The sequence below is a fragment of the Theropithecus gelada genome, chromosome 7b (genome assembly GCF_003255815.1).
Source record: "Theropithecus gelada isolate Dixy chromosome 7b, Tgel_1.0, whole genome shotgun sequence".
Taxonomy (NCBI): Eukaryota; Metazoa; Chordata; class Mammalia; order Primates; family Cercopithecidae; genus Theropithecus; species Theropithecus gelada.
Genome location: NC_037675.1, coordinates 101,877,322 through 101,890,013, shown reverse-complemented (window position 1 = coordinate 101,890,013; position 12,692 = coordinate 101,877,322). Strand labels below are relative to the sequence as shown.

At 47.5% G+C, this 12,692-nt stretch overlaps 2 protein-coding genes across 10 annotated transcripts in view; one reads left to right on the top strand and one right to left on the bottom strand.

The window, feature by feature from the left end:
* The window catches only part of WDR25 (WD repeat domain 25), a 152,158-nt gene extending 150,634 nt beyond the window's left edge, over window positions 1–1,524 (bottom strand). For 2 of the 5 annotated variants that reach the window (XM_025391752.1, XM_025391748.1), the window contains exon 1: window positions 1,436–1,524. The gene's annotated coding sequence lies outside the window, so the exon portion shown is untranslated. Of the gene's footprint in view, window positions 1–1,129 lie in introns of all 5 variants that reach the window. The other 3 variants (XM_025391746.1, XM_025391749.1, XM_025391747.1) reach the window with 3 other exon arrangements.
* The window catches only part of WARS (tryptophanyl-tRNA synthetase), a 42,671-nt gene continuing 31,112 nt past the window's right edge, over window positions 1,134–12,692 (top strand). The window contains exons 1-4 of one of the 5 annotated variants that reach the window (XM_025391755.1): window positions 1,632–1,680; window positions 2,397–2,669; window positions 3,714–3,819; window positions 9,542–9,715. In XM_025391755.1, the coding sequence (XP_025247540.1) occupies window positions 9,605–9,715 (111 nt within the window). In that variant the 5' untranslated portion in view covers window positions 1,632–1,680; window positions 2,397–2,669; window positions 3,714–3,819; window positions 9,542–9,604. Of the gene's footprint in view, window positions 1,681–2,300; window positions 2,670–3,692; window positions 3,820–9,541; window positions 9,716–12,692 lie in introns of those variants that run through there. The other 4 variants (XM_025391756.1, XM_025391757.1, XM_025391754.1 and 1 more) reach the window with 4 other exon arrangements.

Sequence of the window (12,692 nt, the reverse complement as noted above, 5' to 3'; positions counted from 1 at the left end):
GTCAGATCATATTAAACAGATTCCCTCCAAGTCCTTTGCTAAGTCATTCCAGACAGCCTATTACCCATCTCTTCTGCTAGACAATGGGTTTCAATGTCTCCTGGAATCAACCACCCAACCCCTTCCACACCTTTCCCCCAAATGGCACCATTCGCCTGAGGGTTCCACTGGTCTACAAGTCAGGTCATCATTCCATAAATGTCTGTAGTCAGTCTCCTCTAGTAATGCCGCCCCTGTTCACAGCCCATTCTAGGCAGGTAACAACTTCCACACACAAAGCCAGAGTTCAAATAAAATGGGTGGGCACAGTGGCTCACGCCTGTAATCTTAGCACTTTGGGAGGCCGAGGCGGGCAGATTACCTGAGGTCAGGAGTTCAAGACCTGCCTGGCTAACATGGTGAAACCCCGCCTCTACTAAAAATTTTTTAAAAATAAAAATAAAAATAAAAAACAAATTAGCCGGGTGCAGTGGTGCATGCCTCTAATCCCAGCTACTCTGGAGGCTGAGGCCGCGGAATTGCTCGAGCCCGGGAGGCAGAGATTGTGGTGAGTGGAGATCACGCCACTGCACTCCAGCCTGGGCTACAGAGCAACACTTCGTCTCAAAAAAAAAAAAAAAAAAACTTCTAAAGCCAGCCAGCCAGCTCATCTCAGATGGAACTAATATAAAAGACTAATTATAAACTAATGGAACCGTGCACTGCAAATAATTTGGCATTTCTGTTCTCCAAATACTAAACCTGGTCCCCAGGCCACTCTCAACTCCTCTGCCCAGGCACCACCCACCACGCACCCGACTCCTTGCTGTCAAAAGGATCCCACAGATTCCCACCACCAGAGTGCCCGTGCTCCCTCTGGAAGGTGGTGAGGGATTAAACTAAGAGGAACTGAGACAGATGGAAGGGAAGGCAGGGACACTGGAGAAGAGTCTAAGGAAGAAGCGAGTGACTCTGACAATCACTATCAGCATGTCAGCCCCATGAGGACAGGGCTTTCTGTGTTTTGTTCACTATTCAATGCCCAGCGTCCAAAAATATTTCTGGAATGCAAACAGGTGGGAGGGGGAGATGCTGAGGAAGTAAAAGAAATAGGATATTGCCATTCAACAAACATTTCCTGATTACCTACTCTTTGTCAAGCCCTATGCTGGGTCTTGTGTGGGTGGAAATTAAACACAAAACACAGATCCCCCGGAGGCCCCAGACTGATGAAGGCAACAAACAAGATACGACCAGAGATGGATTTTGAAAGATGAATAGGAGTTAGCCGAGCTGTCAATAGTAAGAAGTAAGGTTGGTCCAAGGCACAGCGCTTTCTGAAGGAACAGGAAGTGATAGGAAGGCGAGCGGCTATGAGAGACCGCGTTAAGAGGCGCGGGGCGCTTATAGACGCTGCCCAGTCCCGGCCCCCTCCAGCCCGGGGCCCGCCGCTCACCACACGCACCGGAAGCGCTCGGTTCTCCCGGAGGCAGACCGGCCAGCACACCACTGTCCAGTCACGTTCCGACGCGGCCCCGGGGCCGCCAGCCAATCAGTGGAGGCCTTTCCCCGCCCCCCGCGTGAACAACCAATGATGGCGCCGTCGGGCCGGAAGTTGTTCCGTCCGGATGGCGTTTCCACGGACGCCCCGGAGACAACCCGTGGCTGAGCCGGGAGTGCTGACGGGCCCGGCTGGGCCGGGTAAGCGAGGGGAGTGAGGCCGGGGCGGAGTGAGGGAACAAGGGAGGGAGTAATGGAGGGACGCCCGCGCGGCGCCCAGCGGCCTGGCCCTCCAGGCAGTATCCTGAGAGCCCGGCTTGCTGCTCGCCGCGTTCTGGCACCGTGAAGGGCGCGGATCCTGCCACCGACCCCTTGCTCCTTTCCTGTGAGCGCCGCCGACCCACCCCGTCCCCCTTTCCCACCGACACCAATCCTTCATCATCTCCACCTCTTCTCTTTTCCCGAGAAGAGAGGCCCCCATTTTTATTTAGCGCTTGCCATGTGCCAGAGACTTTGCCTAGTGTTGCACTTAGTCCGCTCAATGGTAATGTTAGCAGGCTTCTCCATGCCCATTTCACAGATGAGGAAACCGAAGGGAAGCAGAAAAGTAATGTGACCCTTGCCCAAGGTTTCGAGTAAGTCCAAGCTGGGATTGAAACCCAGGCGTCTGTGACCTCAGAACTCCCCATCTTTCCACTACACTGCGCCGCCTCGGTGAACAAATGCGGGGAATTTACGGTTTCTCTTTCTAACGCCCACTACTCCACAAAATCAGTCACACTGACACTGAGGGGGGGGAACGGGAAGAGGGTGGAGAGGTTATTTGGAGGCCAGCGGGGGGTGAGGGGTGGCTGATGCAATGCCCAGCTAATGGCTCGATTCTCAGGAGGGTTTCATTGGTCTTAACCTGGTCCTAGGCAGCCCACCTCTGATTGGACAGTCTCATCAAGAAGGTTGGTCAGGAGCTCAAGTGTTTCTGAGAATCAGGGCGATTTATAAGAAAAGCTTAGCTGAATGCAGGGTGGGGACTGGTAAACAAAAGGAAGAGAAAAGCCTCTTTTTTCAGAAGGGAAACTGAAAGAAAGAGGGGAAGAGTATTAAAGACCATTTCTGGCTGGGCTGGGCATTCTCAGCTGCTCAACTGCCCAGCGTGACCAGTGGCCACCTCTGCAGAGTCTTCCACAACGTGGGTATGTATTGCCATCTTTGCCAGGCTTAGAGCTTGTTAGTGTTTTTACCAAAGTGCGAAAACCTTGGTTTAGGGGGTCAGGACTTGTGTCTTTAGGATTAGGGTGTTATGCATTTTACTTCTTCCATTGACCGAAAGTTCAGGTAATTCACTGCTCCCATAGGGAATAGAGATCCTGGCTGAGCAGTCGCGTGCTTGGATTTGTAGCTTGCCTCCCAGCACTCTCATGCTGTCTGTCATAGTTTTCACTGATGCAGCCCCCTTCTGTGCTCAACATCAGAACGTATTGTCATTCTTGTTGTGACACCCCAAAGTGTCTAGTGCCTGGCTTCATATAAATTAATGGCTTTGCCTTTTAAGATAATGTTCATTTGTTATTTGGAGGGGAATGCAATCTTTCTTTTAGTGTTTAAAAAAAAAAAAAGTGGAACATAATGGGTCTCAGAAGGTGTCAAGAAATCCTTGCTCTAAAGAAGTCATTTTCTTGTCCTCTGGGAACTTTCCAGTCCAAAGGCATAGTCACTTACACTCTGGGGCCAAGATGTAAAGGATGGTATTCCACCTCTTGGTGATATTCCAGGGATTCAGAAACACTCCTGGGCTACATTTTCTTCTCAGCTGCTCCAGAATTGGCTGTCTTGATGCCACCCTTCCCCAGATTGCAGAATCAGTGTGTCCTGATCTTCTCTGTGAGATGATTTTTATGCAACCCAAGTCTTTATCATGTTGTTCTGTTAAACAATTCTATAATTCTTTCCACTCCTCATCCCAATACAATACCCAGTTTCTTTAAGTGCCTATTATGCTCCTCCACAACAGTGGAAAATTTCACAATGAGCACAAGATTCAAGTTCTTGAAAAGGGGGTTGGGGATTAATTTTCAAGAGCCTTTTTAGCTTTCTCCTTGAAGGTCTGCTGTGATCTGCTTTGGAGTAGGCAGTTTTGCTCTTTACACGCCCAGTACTTTTGTTTAGGGAAGATAATAGAGTACTTCACTGGTTATAACTGCATTTCTTTGTTTCAGAGTGTAGTATTTGTTAAACAGGTAAATCTAATTCTCTTAAAGACTTAATGTTCTATTTGCAATTTATTTGGTAAACACTGAAGACAATGGTCCTTAACCTTTTGGCATCTCAGCCTCCTTTGGAAAGGTTACTTTGAGCAGGAGACGTTGCTCAAAACCATGCACATACCAATGTACTTGCAAGCATTAATGTAATTTCAGATGTTCATGAACTTCAAGTTGAAAAACCTCTGAAGTTCGGCCGGGCACGGTGGTTCAAGCCTGTAATCCCAGCACTTTGGGAGGCCAAGACGGGCGGATCACAAGGTCAGGAGATCGAGACCATCCTGGCTAACATGGTGAAACCCCGTCTCTACTAAAAAATACAAAAAACTAGCTGGGTGAGGTGGCGGGCGCCTGTAGTCCCAGCTACTCGGGAGCCTGAGGCAGGAGAATGGCGTAAACCCGGGAGGCGGAGCTTGCAGTGAGCTGAGATCCGGCTACTGCACTCCAGCCTGGGGGACAGAGCGAGACTCTGTCTCAAAAAAAAAAAAAAAAGAAAAACCTCTGAAGTTCAACTCAATTCTGAAAGTCAACAAAGAAATAAAAGAGGATGTTGATAGGTAGGGGGAAGAAGAACATTTACACAATAAATGGGATAAACTGATAAATGCATGAAATGAGGAAGATGGTAGTTCCATTCTCCTTGTCTCTGACCACACAGAAAGTTGCATCATACACACACACACACACACACACACACACGATTTCAATAGTGTGGTTGATTCCCACACAAAATATATGCCTTGTGATCATAATCATTTGCTATTTCCTCAGTCTAATTTCATTCCCATGTGCTTCTTTTTTTTTTTTTTTTTTTTTTTGAAACGGAGTCTCGCTCAGTCACCCAGGCTGGAGTGCAGTGGCGCGATCTCGGCTCACTGCAAGCTCTGCCTCCCGGGTTCACGCCATTCTCCTGCCTCAGCCTCCCAAGTAGCTGGGAGTACAGGCGCCCACCGTCAGGCCCGGCTAATTTTTTGTATTTTTAGTAGAGACGGGGTTTCACTGTATTAGGCAGGATGGTCTCAATCTCCTAACCTCGCGATCCGCCCGCCTCGGTCCCATGTGCTTCTTAAATGGAGTTCTGATAGTTACAGACACATGTTTTTCCCTGCAACAGGGACCCTAAATGCAAGTACAGTTTATCTAGCTGATCCTCTAGCAAAGAAACAGTTATCTATTCTATTGCAATGGGAGATTGGCTCTCCTGGGATCACCCAGGCATTCTACCTGGCACTTTCTCCAGGGATTTTTAAGAATAATTTTTATACTTGATTAACTTCAAAACCTTACTGCTGCTGCTTTGTTGCCTTCCACGCAGGGCACTGCTTTTTTTTGGAAGGACAGGGTAAACCAAAAGGAATTCCAAAAATAGTGACCAGGATGGTGGACAGATGTTAGCAGAGGGTGAAGAAACCAGACTAGGGATGGGAGACCTGGAGAAGACCCCAGGAGACCAGCCTGGCTCTCCACAGATCTGGGAAGGCTCAACTCAGTACCAGTACATTAAACAAGAGGCCATCTAAAGTCCAGCTGGGGGAATCAGACTTCAACTGGAACAAGTAAAGACATTCTACAGATAAACCTGAGAGGAAAAAGTTGAACTAGATGACTAAGGAGATTCATTCATTAGGTAAATATTTTTTTATAAGCTGTGTGTCAGGTACTAGAATTACACGGAAGAATAAACCCAGTGCTTACCTTTTCTGTCTGCTGGGGAAGACATGAGTAACTAAACTGCAGTGTAAGTGCTTTCATAAAGTTACTAAAGGAGTGTTTGGGGATCACAGAGGATGGAGCAACCAACTTGGTCCCAGAAGCACAGGTGTCAGGAGAGGCTGTGAAGAGCTGAGTTAAAATTGGAAAGAATCAGCAGAGTTCAGGCAGAGAAGGGTGTGAGACATTTCAGGCAGGCAGGCAGCAGGGAGCAGCAGGGATTCTGAGAAAGCACATGAGCGAGGGGGCTTGGCAATCAGATTCTGGCTTAGCTACTCCCTAGCAATGGAGCCGTCAGCCTCTTGTCTGCTATTGCAGGGTGTATAGAATAACACCCAGCTTTGAGAGTTGGGAGAATTCAGGATAAGTATCTGGACATGATGTTTGATGATTTGCGGCTAGAAGTAATTTTCATGAGTTTGATTGTTATTTGATACGGGCAAAGACCTTAGAGAGAAATGGATAACGACTGATTTGCTCAGCTTGTTGCTGGGGAGGGAACGGGAGAGTCTGGGAGTTCTCCTCTCTAGCCCTAGGCAGAGGGTACTTCTGCATTCCTCCCTAAACTGGATGCTTTCTTATCTGAGTCAGTTATCTCACCAAACCTTCCCTTCTGGGAATTGAGGTGGTTCTCATCAAGGAAGAGAAAGAAACTGGCTGCTGTCCTATCCTGGTTTTCAGTGTTATACTTTCATTGACTTAAATAAATTTTGATTTACATACTTTTTTTTCAATTTTTGTTTTTTTATAAAAAATTTTTGGAGAGACAGGGTCTCACTATCCATGTTACCTTTCACTTGTGTCACTTGTGTGCGTGTGAAGAGACCACCAAACAGGCTGTGTGAGCAACAAGGCTGTTTATTTCACCTGGATGCAAGCGGGCTGAGTCCGAAAAGAGAGTTAGCAAAGGGAGGTGGGGTGGGGCCGTTTTATAGGATTTGGGTGGGTAAAGGAAAATTACGAAGGGGGTAATTCTCTGGCAGGGAGGGGCGGGGGTCACAACGGGGAGCTTTTGAGCCAAGATGAGCAAAGAGAAGGAATTTCACTAGGTAATGTCATCAGTTAAGGTAGGAACAGGCCATTTTCACTTCTTTTGTGGTGTAGTGTCATCGGTTAAGGCAGGAACTGGCCATCTGGATGTGTACGTGCAGGTCACAGGGGATATAATGGCTTAGCTTGGACTCAGAGGCCTAACATTACCCAAGCTACTGTTGAACTCCTGCGCTCAAGCAATCGCCTTAGCCTCCCAAAGCACTTGGATTGCAGGTGTGAGCCACCTCTCACAGCACCCATGATTTACATACTTTTTGGAATTTTTTTGGTTTTGAGACAGAGTCTTTCTCTCTGTTGCCCAGGTTGGAGTGCAGTGGCATGGTCTCGGCTCACTGCAACCTCTGCCTCCCAGGTTCCAGTGATTCTCATACCTCAGCCCCCCAAGTAGCTGGGACTACAGGTACATGCCACCATGCCCAGCTAATTTTTGTATTTTTAGTAAAGACAGGATTTCACCATGTTGGCCAGGCTGGTCTCGAACTCCTGACCTCAAGTGATCCACCTCCTTGGCCTCCCAAAGTGCTGGGATTACAGGCATGAGCCACCACACCTGGCCAATTTACATACTTTTTTTTTTTTTAATTGAGACAGAACCTCTCTGTCACCCAGGCTGGAGTGCAGTGGCGTGATCTCAGCTCACTGAAACCTCCACCTCCCAGTTTCAAGCAATTCTCCCACCTCAGCCTCCCAAGTATCTGGAACTACAGGTGTGCGCCACCATGCCCAGCTAATTTTTTTGTATTTGTAATGGAGACGGGGTTTCACCATGTTGGCCAGGCTGGTCTCAAACTCCTGACCTCAGCCCGGCCAATTTACATAATTTTACAGCAAATATTTAACAAATGGATAGGATAGAGTAAAATAAATGACACCACAAATGTATATGTTTGATTCATAGAGATAAGTCATTTGTAGGATAATGGTTGAAAGTGTAGGCTCTAGAGTCAAACTACTAGAGTTTGTAGCACACCTCTGCCATTTCCTTGTGGTGTTAACATGGGCAAGCTTTTATTTTATTTTATTTTTATTTTTTAGAGACAGGGTCTTACTCTGTCACCCAGGCTGGAGTAAACTGATGCAAACATAGCTCACTGAAGTCTCAAACTCCCAGGCTCAAGTGATCCTCCCACTACAGCCGCCCAAGTAGCTGGGATTACAGGCCCACCACCGTGCCCAGCTAATTTTTTTTTTTTTCTCATTTTTTTGTAGAGTCTCACTATATTGCCCAAAGTGCCAGGATTGCAGGTATGAGCCACCATGCCCAGCCGTGGGCAAGTTTTTTTTAACCCCTCTGTGCCTCATCTTTGAAATGGAGATAAGAAATCTATTTCATAGGACTGCCGCAAGGCTTAAGTGAATTGATACATATAAGGTGCTTAGAACAATAACAGGTACAGAGGTGTTCAAAGTTAGCAGCTCAGGTACTAGCCTTGTCATTTTCCTTCTCCTCCAAGGTTTTACAGCAAGCTAAAATGAAGCTGGAGTTCAGCCAGTCTTTGAAACCCTAAGAAACACAAGAAATTTAATAACAGTACTCATAACGTAGTTACATCTTGCTTTACAGTTTACAAAGTGCTACCATGCCTTTTGTTCCTCATTTTGTTCTCATAAGAGCCTGGGGTAGAGGAAGAAGTTCCTGGCGGTGCCATTTTATAGGTGAGAAAACTTGACACTTAGAGGAAATGATTGAGCCAAGAAGGGTTTGATGGCAGCACAGTCTCTGTCTGCCCTGTCCTCACCTTCTGCAAGGGTAATAGTGAATCATAACTAATAGGAGGTACAGACACACCTTCTCCAAAGGTTCGTAGTTAAATAAGGCAGCATGCGGAATGGACAGACTGGAGACAGTCCTTACCCCATGTGGAACCTAGGACAGGTAAGGCCCTGTCCTCCACCCCAGAGCTCACTTTGAGAGCAGCTGGCCAGCAGTGGAAGACATTTGCTCAGCGATATATTAGTTATGGGTCCAAAAGCCCGATAATTCATTCCCAAGGCAATTAAGATAAACAGCAAATAGAGGATGGGTGCCTTGGCTCACACCTGTAATCCCAACATTTCCAGAGGCTGAAGTGGGAGGATCACCTGAGGTCAGGAGTTCAAGACCAGCCTGGCCAACATGGTGAAACCCTCCCTCTACTAAAAATACAAAAATTCGCTGGGCATGGTGGCAGGCAGCCTTGGGAGGCTGAGGCAGAAGAATCGCTTGAACCCCAGAGGTAGAGGTTGCAGTGAGCTGAGATCGCGCCACTGCGCTCCAGCCTAGGTGGCGGAGCAAGACTCCATCTCAAAAAAAAAAAAAAAGAAAACATCAAATAGTAATTTGCCAGAAGTTTTTGGCACTAGTGAACTTAGGTTTATTAAAACACATTGGTATTGGCCGGGCGTGGTGGCTCACGCCTGTAATCCCAGCACTTTGGGAGGCCGAGATGGGCGGATCACGAGGTCAGGAGATCGAGACCATCCTGGCTAACACGGTGAAACCCCGTTCTCTACTAAAAATACAAAAAATTAGCCGGGCGTGGTGGCGGGCACCTGTAGTCCCAGCTACTTGGGAGGCTGAGGTGAGAGAATGGCATGCACCTGGGAGGCAGAGCTTGCAGTGAGCCGAGTTGCCCACTGCAGCCTGGGCAACAGAGCAAGACTCTGTCTCAAAAAAAAAAAAAAAAACACATTGGTATTTAGACCCTGAGCAAACAAGAGTCCTCCAGTGCTCTGGGCACTGGGTGGGGCACAGGGGGCATCACCAGGTGCAAACTTGATCTTGACTAGGAGGCCCCTCTTTTGCAGACCTTAAGTCAGTAAATCCTAGCCACTCCTTTAGTCTTCAGCATTGGCATTTGATGGTTTTCCTCTTCTTCATGGCCCCGAATTTCTGCTTCTCTTTTTATTATATTATCCATGTCCTTTATTGTAACTCACCTCACAACCTTTTCGGAAAAAAGGACTCAATACAGGAAAGGAAAAACAGCTACGATGTTTTGTTATTCTCTCGTTTTTCTTCTCTCTCCTTCCCCGTGCCCCCCACCCCGCCCCGCCACCAGTCTTGACTGTCTGCTGAACGAAGCCTCTGACCTCAGGCCAGCCGTGAACGTACTTCCTGAGAGATGGCAAACATGCCCAACAGCGAGCCCTGTGCCTCTCCGCTGGAGCTGTTCAACAGCATCGCCACACAAGGGGAGCTCGTGAGGTCCCTCAAAGCGGGAAATGCGTCAAAGGTACATGATTTTGCTGGATTCTCCACGAAGGCAGCTGAGCCTCCCAAGTCTGTACGGTTGTGTTACTCTAGAATAGATGGTTTCCTCAATGACTGAGGTATTTTGGTTATAATTTTTTTTTTTTTTTTTTTGAGAGGGAGTTTCACTCTTGTTTCCCAGGCTGGAGTGCAATGGCGCAATCTAAGCTCACTGCAACCTCTGTCTCCCGGGTTAAAGCGATTCTTCTGCCTCAGCCTCCCAAGTAGCTAGAATTACAGGCATGCGCCACCACAACCAGCTAATTTTGTATTTTTAGTAGAGATGGGGTTTCATCATGTTGGTCAGGCTGGTCTCAAACCCCTGACTTCAGGTGATCTGTCCACCTTGGCCTCCCAAAGTGCTGGGATTACCAGCATGAGCCACCATGCCAGCCTTGGTTATCGTTTTAAATGTATTTTTCCCTTTATCAACATTGGGATGCCTGTGGTGTAAAGAGTCAGGGGTTCTCAAAGCCTTTGTGAAGTACAGTGGCCCTCCAACCTACCTCTCCCTATTTCCTGCTCAATTCTTTTAGCCGACCTTTTGGTTATGTACGCCCCATATCTGTAAATATTCTGCTTATTATATTGTTCCTTGTTGATTTTCAAGTTGGGAACTTTCAGGTGGAAATGAAGAATTCATACTTCCACAACCACTTGCCATCCAGGCAGTCTCCCCGTCTGTATTGCAGTTGTAGTTAGGTCAGTATCTGTACACTGACATTATTATGACCATGGAAATAGACGTGGACAGCTGAACCATCACGGATAGAATGAGTACTCTAACTTTCTCACCCAGCTTTTGTTTTCTCTGGAGTTAATATTTGTCTTAATTTCTGTTTGCTTGACTTTTATATTAGTGATACTAATGATAATGTATCTCCAAGCCCTTTCCCTGTCCAATGAATCTCCTTTCAACACACATCAACTAGTCTATCAGGTTCATCTTTTTGAGGAGATCTCTCCCAAAACCTTCTGCCTGCTTCCCGCTGGACTGGTGACTCTTGCGTCCTACACTGCCCATCTTGGCGTCTTTCTTCACTGTCGACCCAGGGGTTTCTTTCACCCCTGTTGATTGGGTGCCCCGTTTCCTGCTCCTTCGTCTTATTCCTCTTTGCTTTACTCTTCGGGCAGAGCAAATCTTCCAATTGTTTCTGAAAAAATACTGCAAAGGAAATATTTCTGGGGGGATCTTGCCCATCTGAAAGTGTATGTATTTTACCTAAAATGTGATTGATAGCCAGGCTGGGTGTAGGGTTCTAGCATGGAAGTGATTTCCCCTGGAAATGCTGGAGCCACTGCTCTACTGGCACCTAGCTCCTGGGCTTGCCGCAGAGAAGTCCGTTGCCATTCCTTTGTTTTTTCTTTTTGGAAGTTGGCAGGATCTTCTTTGTTCCAAGGTTCTGGAATTTCATGGCATGTGGGCTCAGTATGCCTTTCTTCCCCGCCCCACCCCCCGACCCCGCCCCGCAAGATGGAGTCTCGCTCTGCCACCCAGGCTGGAGTGTGGTGGCACAATCTCGGCTCACTGTGACCTCTGCCTCCTGGGTTCAAGCAGTTCTCCTGCCTCAGCCTCCCAAGTAGCTGGGATTACAGTTGTGTGCCACCAGGCCCGGCTAATTTTTGTATTTTACTAAAGATGGGGTTTCGCTGTGTTGGCCAGGCTGGTCTCAAACTCCTGACCTCGTGATCTGCCTGCCTCAAACTCCTGACCTCGTGATCTGCCTGCCTCAGCCTCCCAAAGTGCTAGGATTACAGGCGTGAACCCCCACACTCAGCCTGCCTTTTAGACTAGAAACTCATGACCGTTAATTCTCAGAAATCATGATTTCTTTGATCTCTTCTGTTTTCTCTCTTCACAGACTTTTTTTTTTAAATTCAGAGACTGTTTCTCTGATTTTCTAACCCTCCTATTTTCCATTTCTGCTGTCATTTTTAACCTCCAGGAGTATGTGTGCTCCCTGAAGTTTCCTCATAGCACTCTGCCCTGACTTACAGTACAGTGCCACCCTTTTCTGTCTGAGATCTTAATGGTAGTTTTCCATAAGTCCTCTACATCCTTTATAATCTCAGTTTCTTCCATCTTAATTTGTTTCCTACCTGCCTTTCATATTAGAGGCAATTCTCAAATGTTTGGTGTTTCTTGGCTGTTTGCTTGTGTTTTGGGGGGTGCAGTAAAAACTGCTGGATGTACTTTTCGTTGGGGAGGAGCTTATCAACATGGGTTCCACTTCCTGGAGAGTGATCAGGCTGCTCCCCTTTTGTTGGGGAATATCTTTCGTGTCAAGGTCTTTAGATGATCTTTTCTTTTTTTTTTTTTTTTTTTTTTCTGGAGACAGAGTCTCGCTCTGTTGCCCACAGGCTGGAGTGCAGTGGTGCCATCTCAGCTCACTGCAAGCTCCGCCTCCCAGGTTCATGCCATTCTCCTGCCTCAGCCTCCCGAGTAGCTGGGACTACAGGCACCCGCCACCACGCCCGGCTAATTTTTTTGTATTTTTAGTAGAGACAGGGTTTCACCATGTTAGCCAGGATGGTCTCGATCTCCTGACCTCGTGATCCGCCCATCTTGGCCTCCCAAAGTGCTGGGATTACAGGCGTGAGCCACCGCACCCAGCCTGGATCTTTTCTTTAGTTAAGTGAGATTCCCTAGAGAAAGCTCCCCCAGTCCACTGTTCAGAGGGGGTGAGTCCCACTGCCAGCATTCTACAGCTGAGTGGGAGAGAAGGGCTGGGCTGTGGGATCCTTCCCCGAAGCTCCCTATTCTCTGTGTGCTGCCAGTGCCCCAACTATGCAGATTGTCCCCAGTCTAGGGACCTGTAACTCTGTCCTCTCTCGACATGAAACCTTGGAATGGAGGGGAAACTGTGACACTCCCAAGGGGGTCTCAATAACTTCTTCTTGAAGAGACTTCAACCAGCACTCCTGTTTTCATAACCCGCTTTCCCCCCAACTCCTGTAAG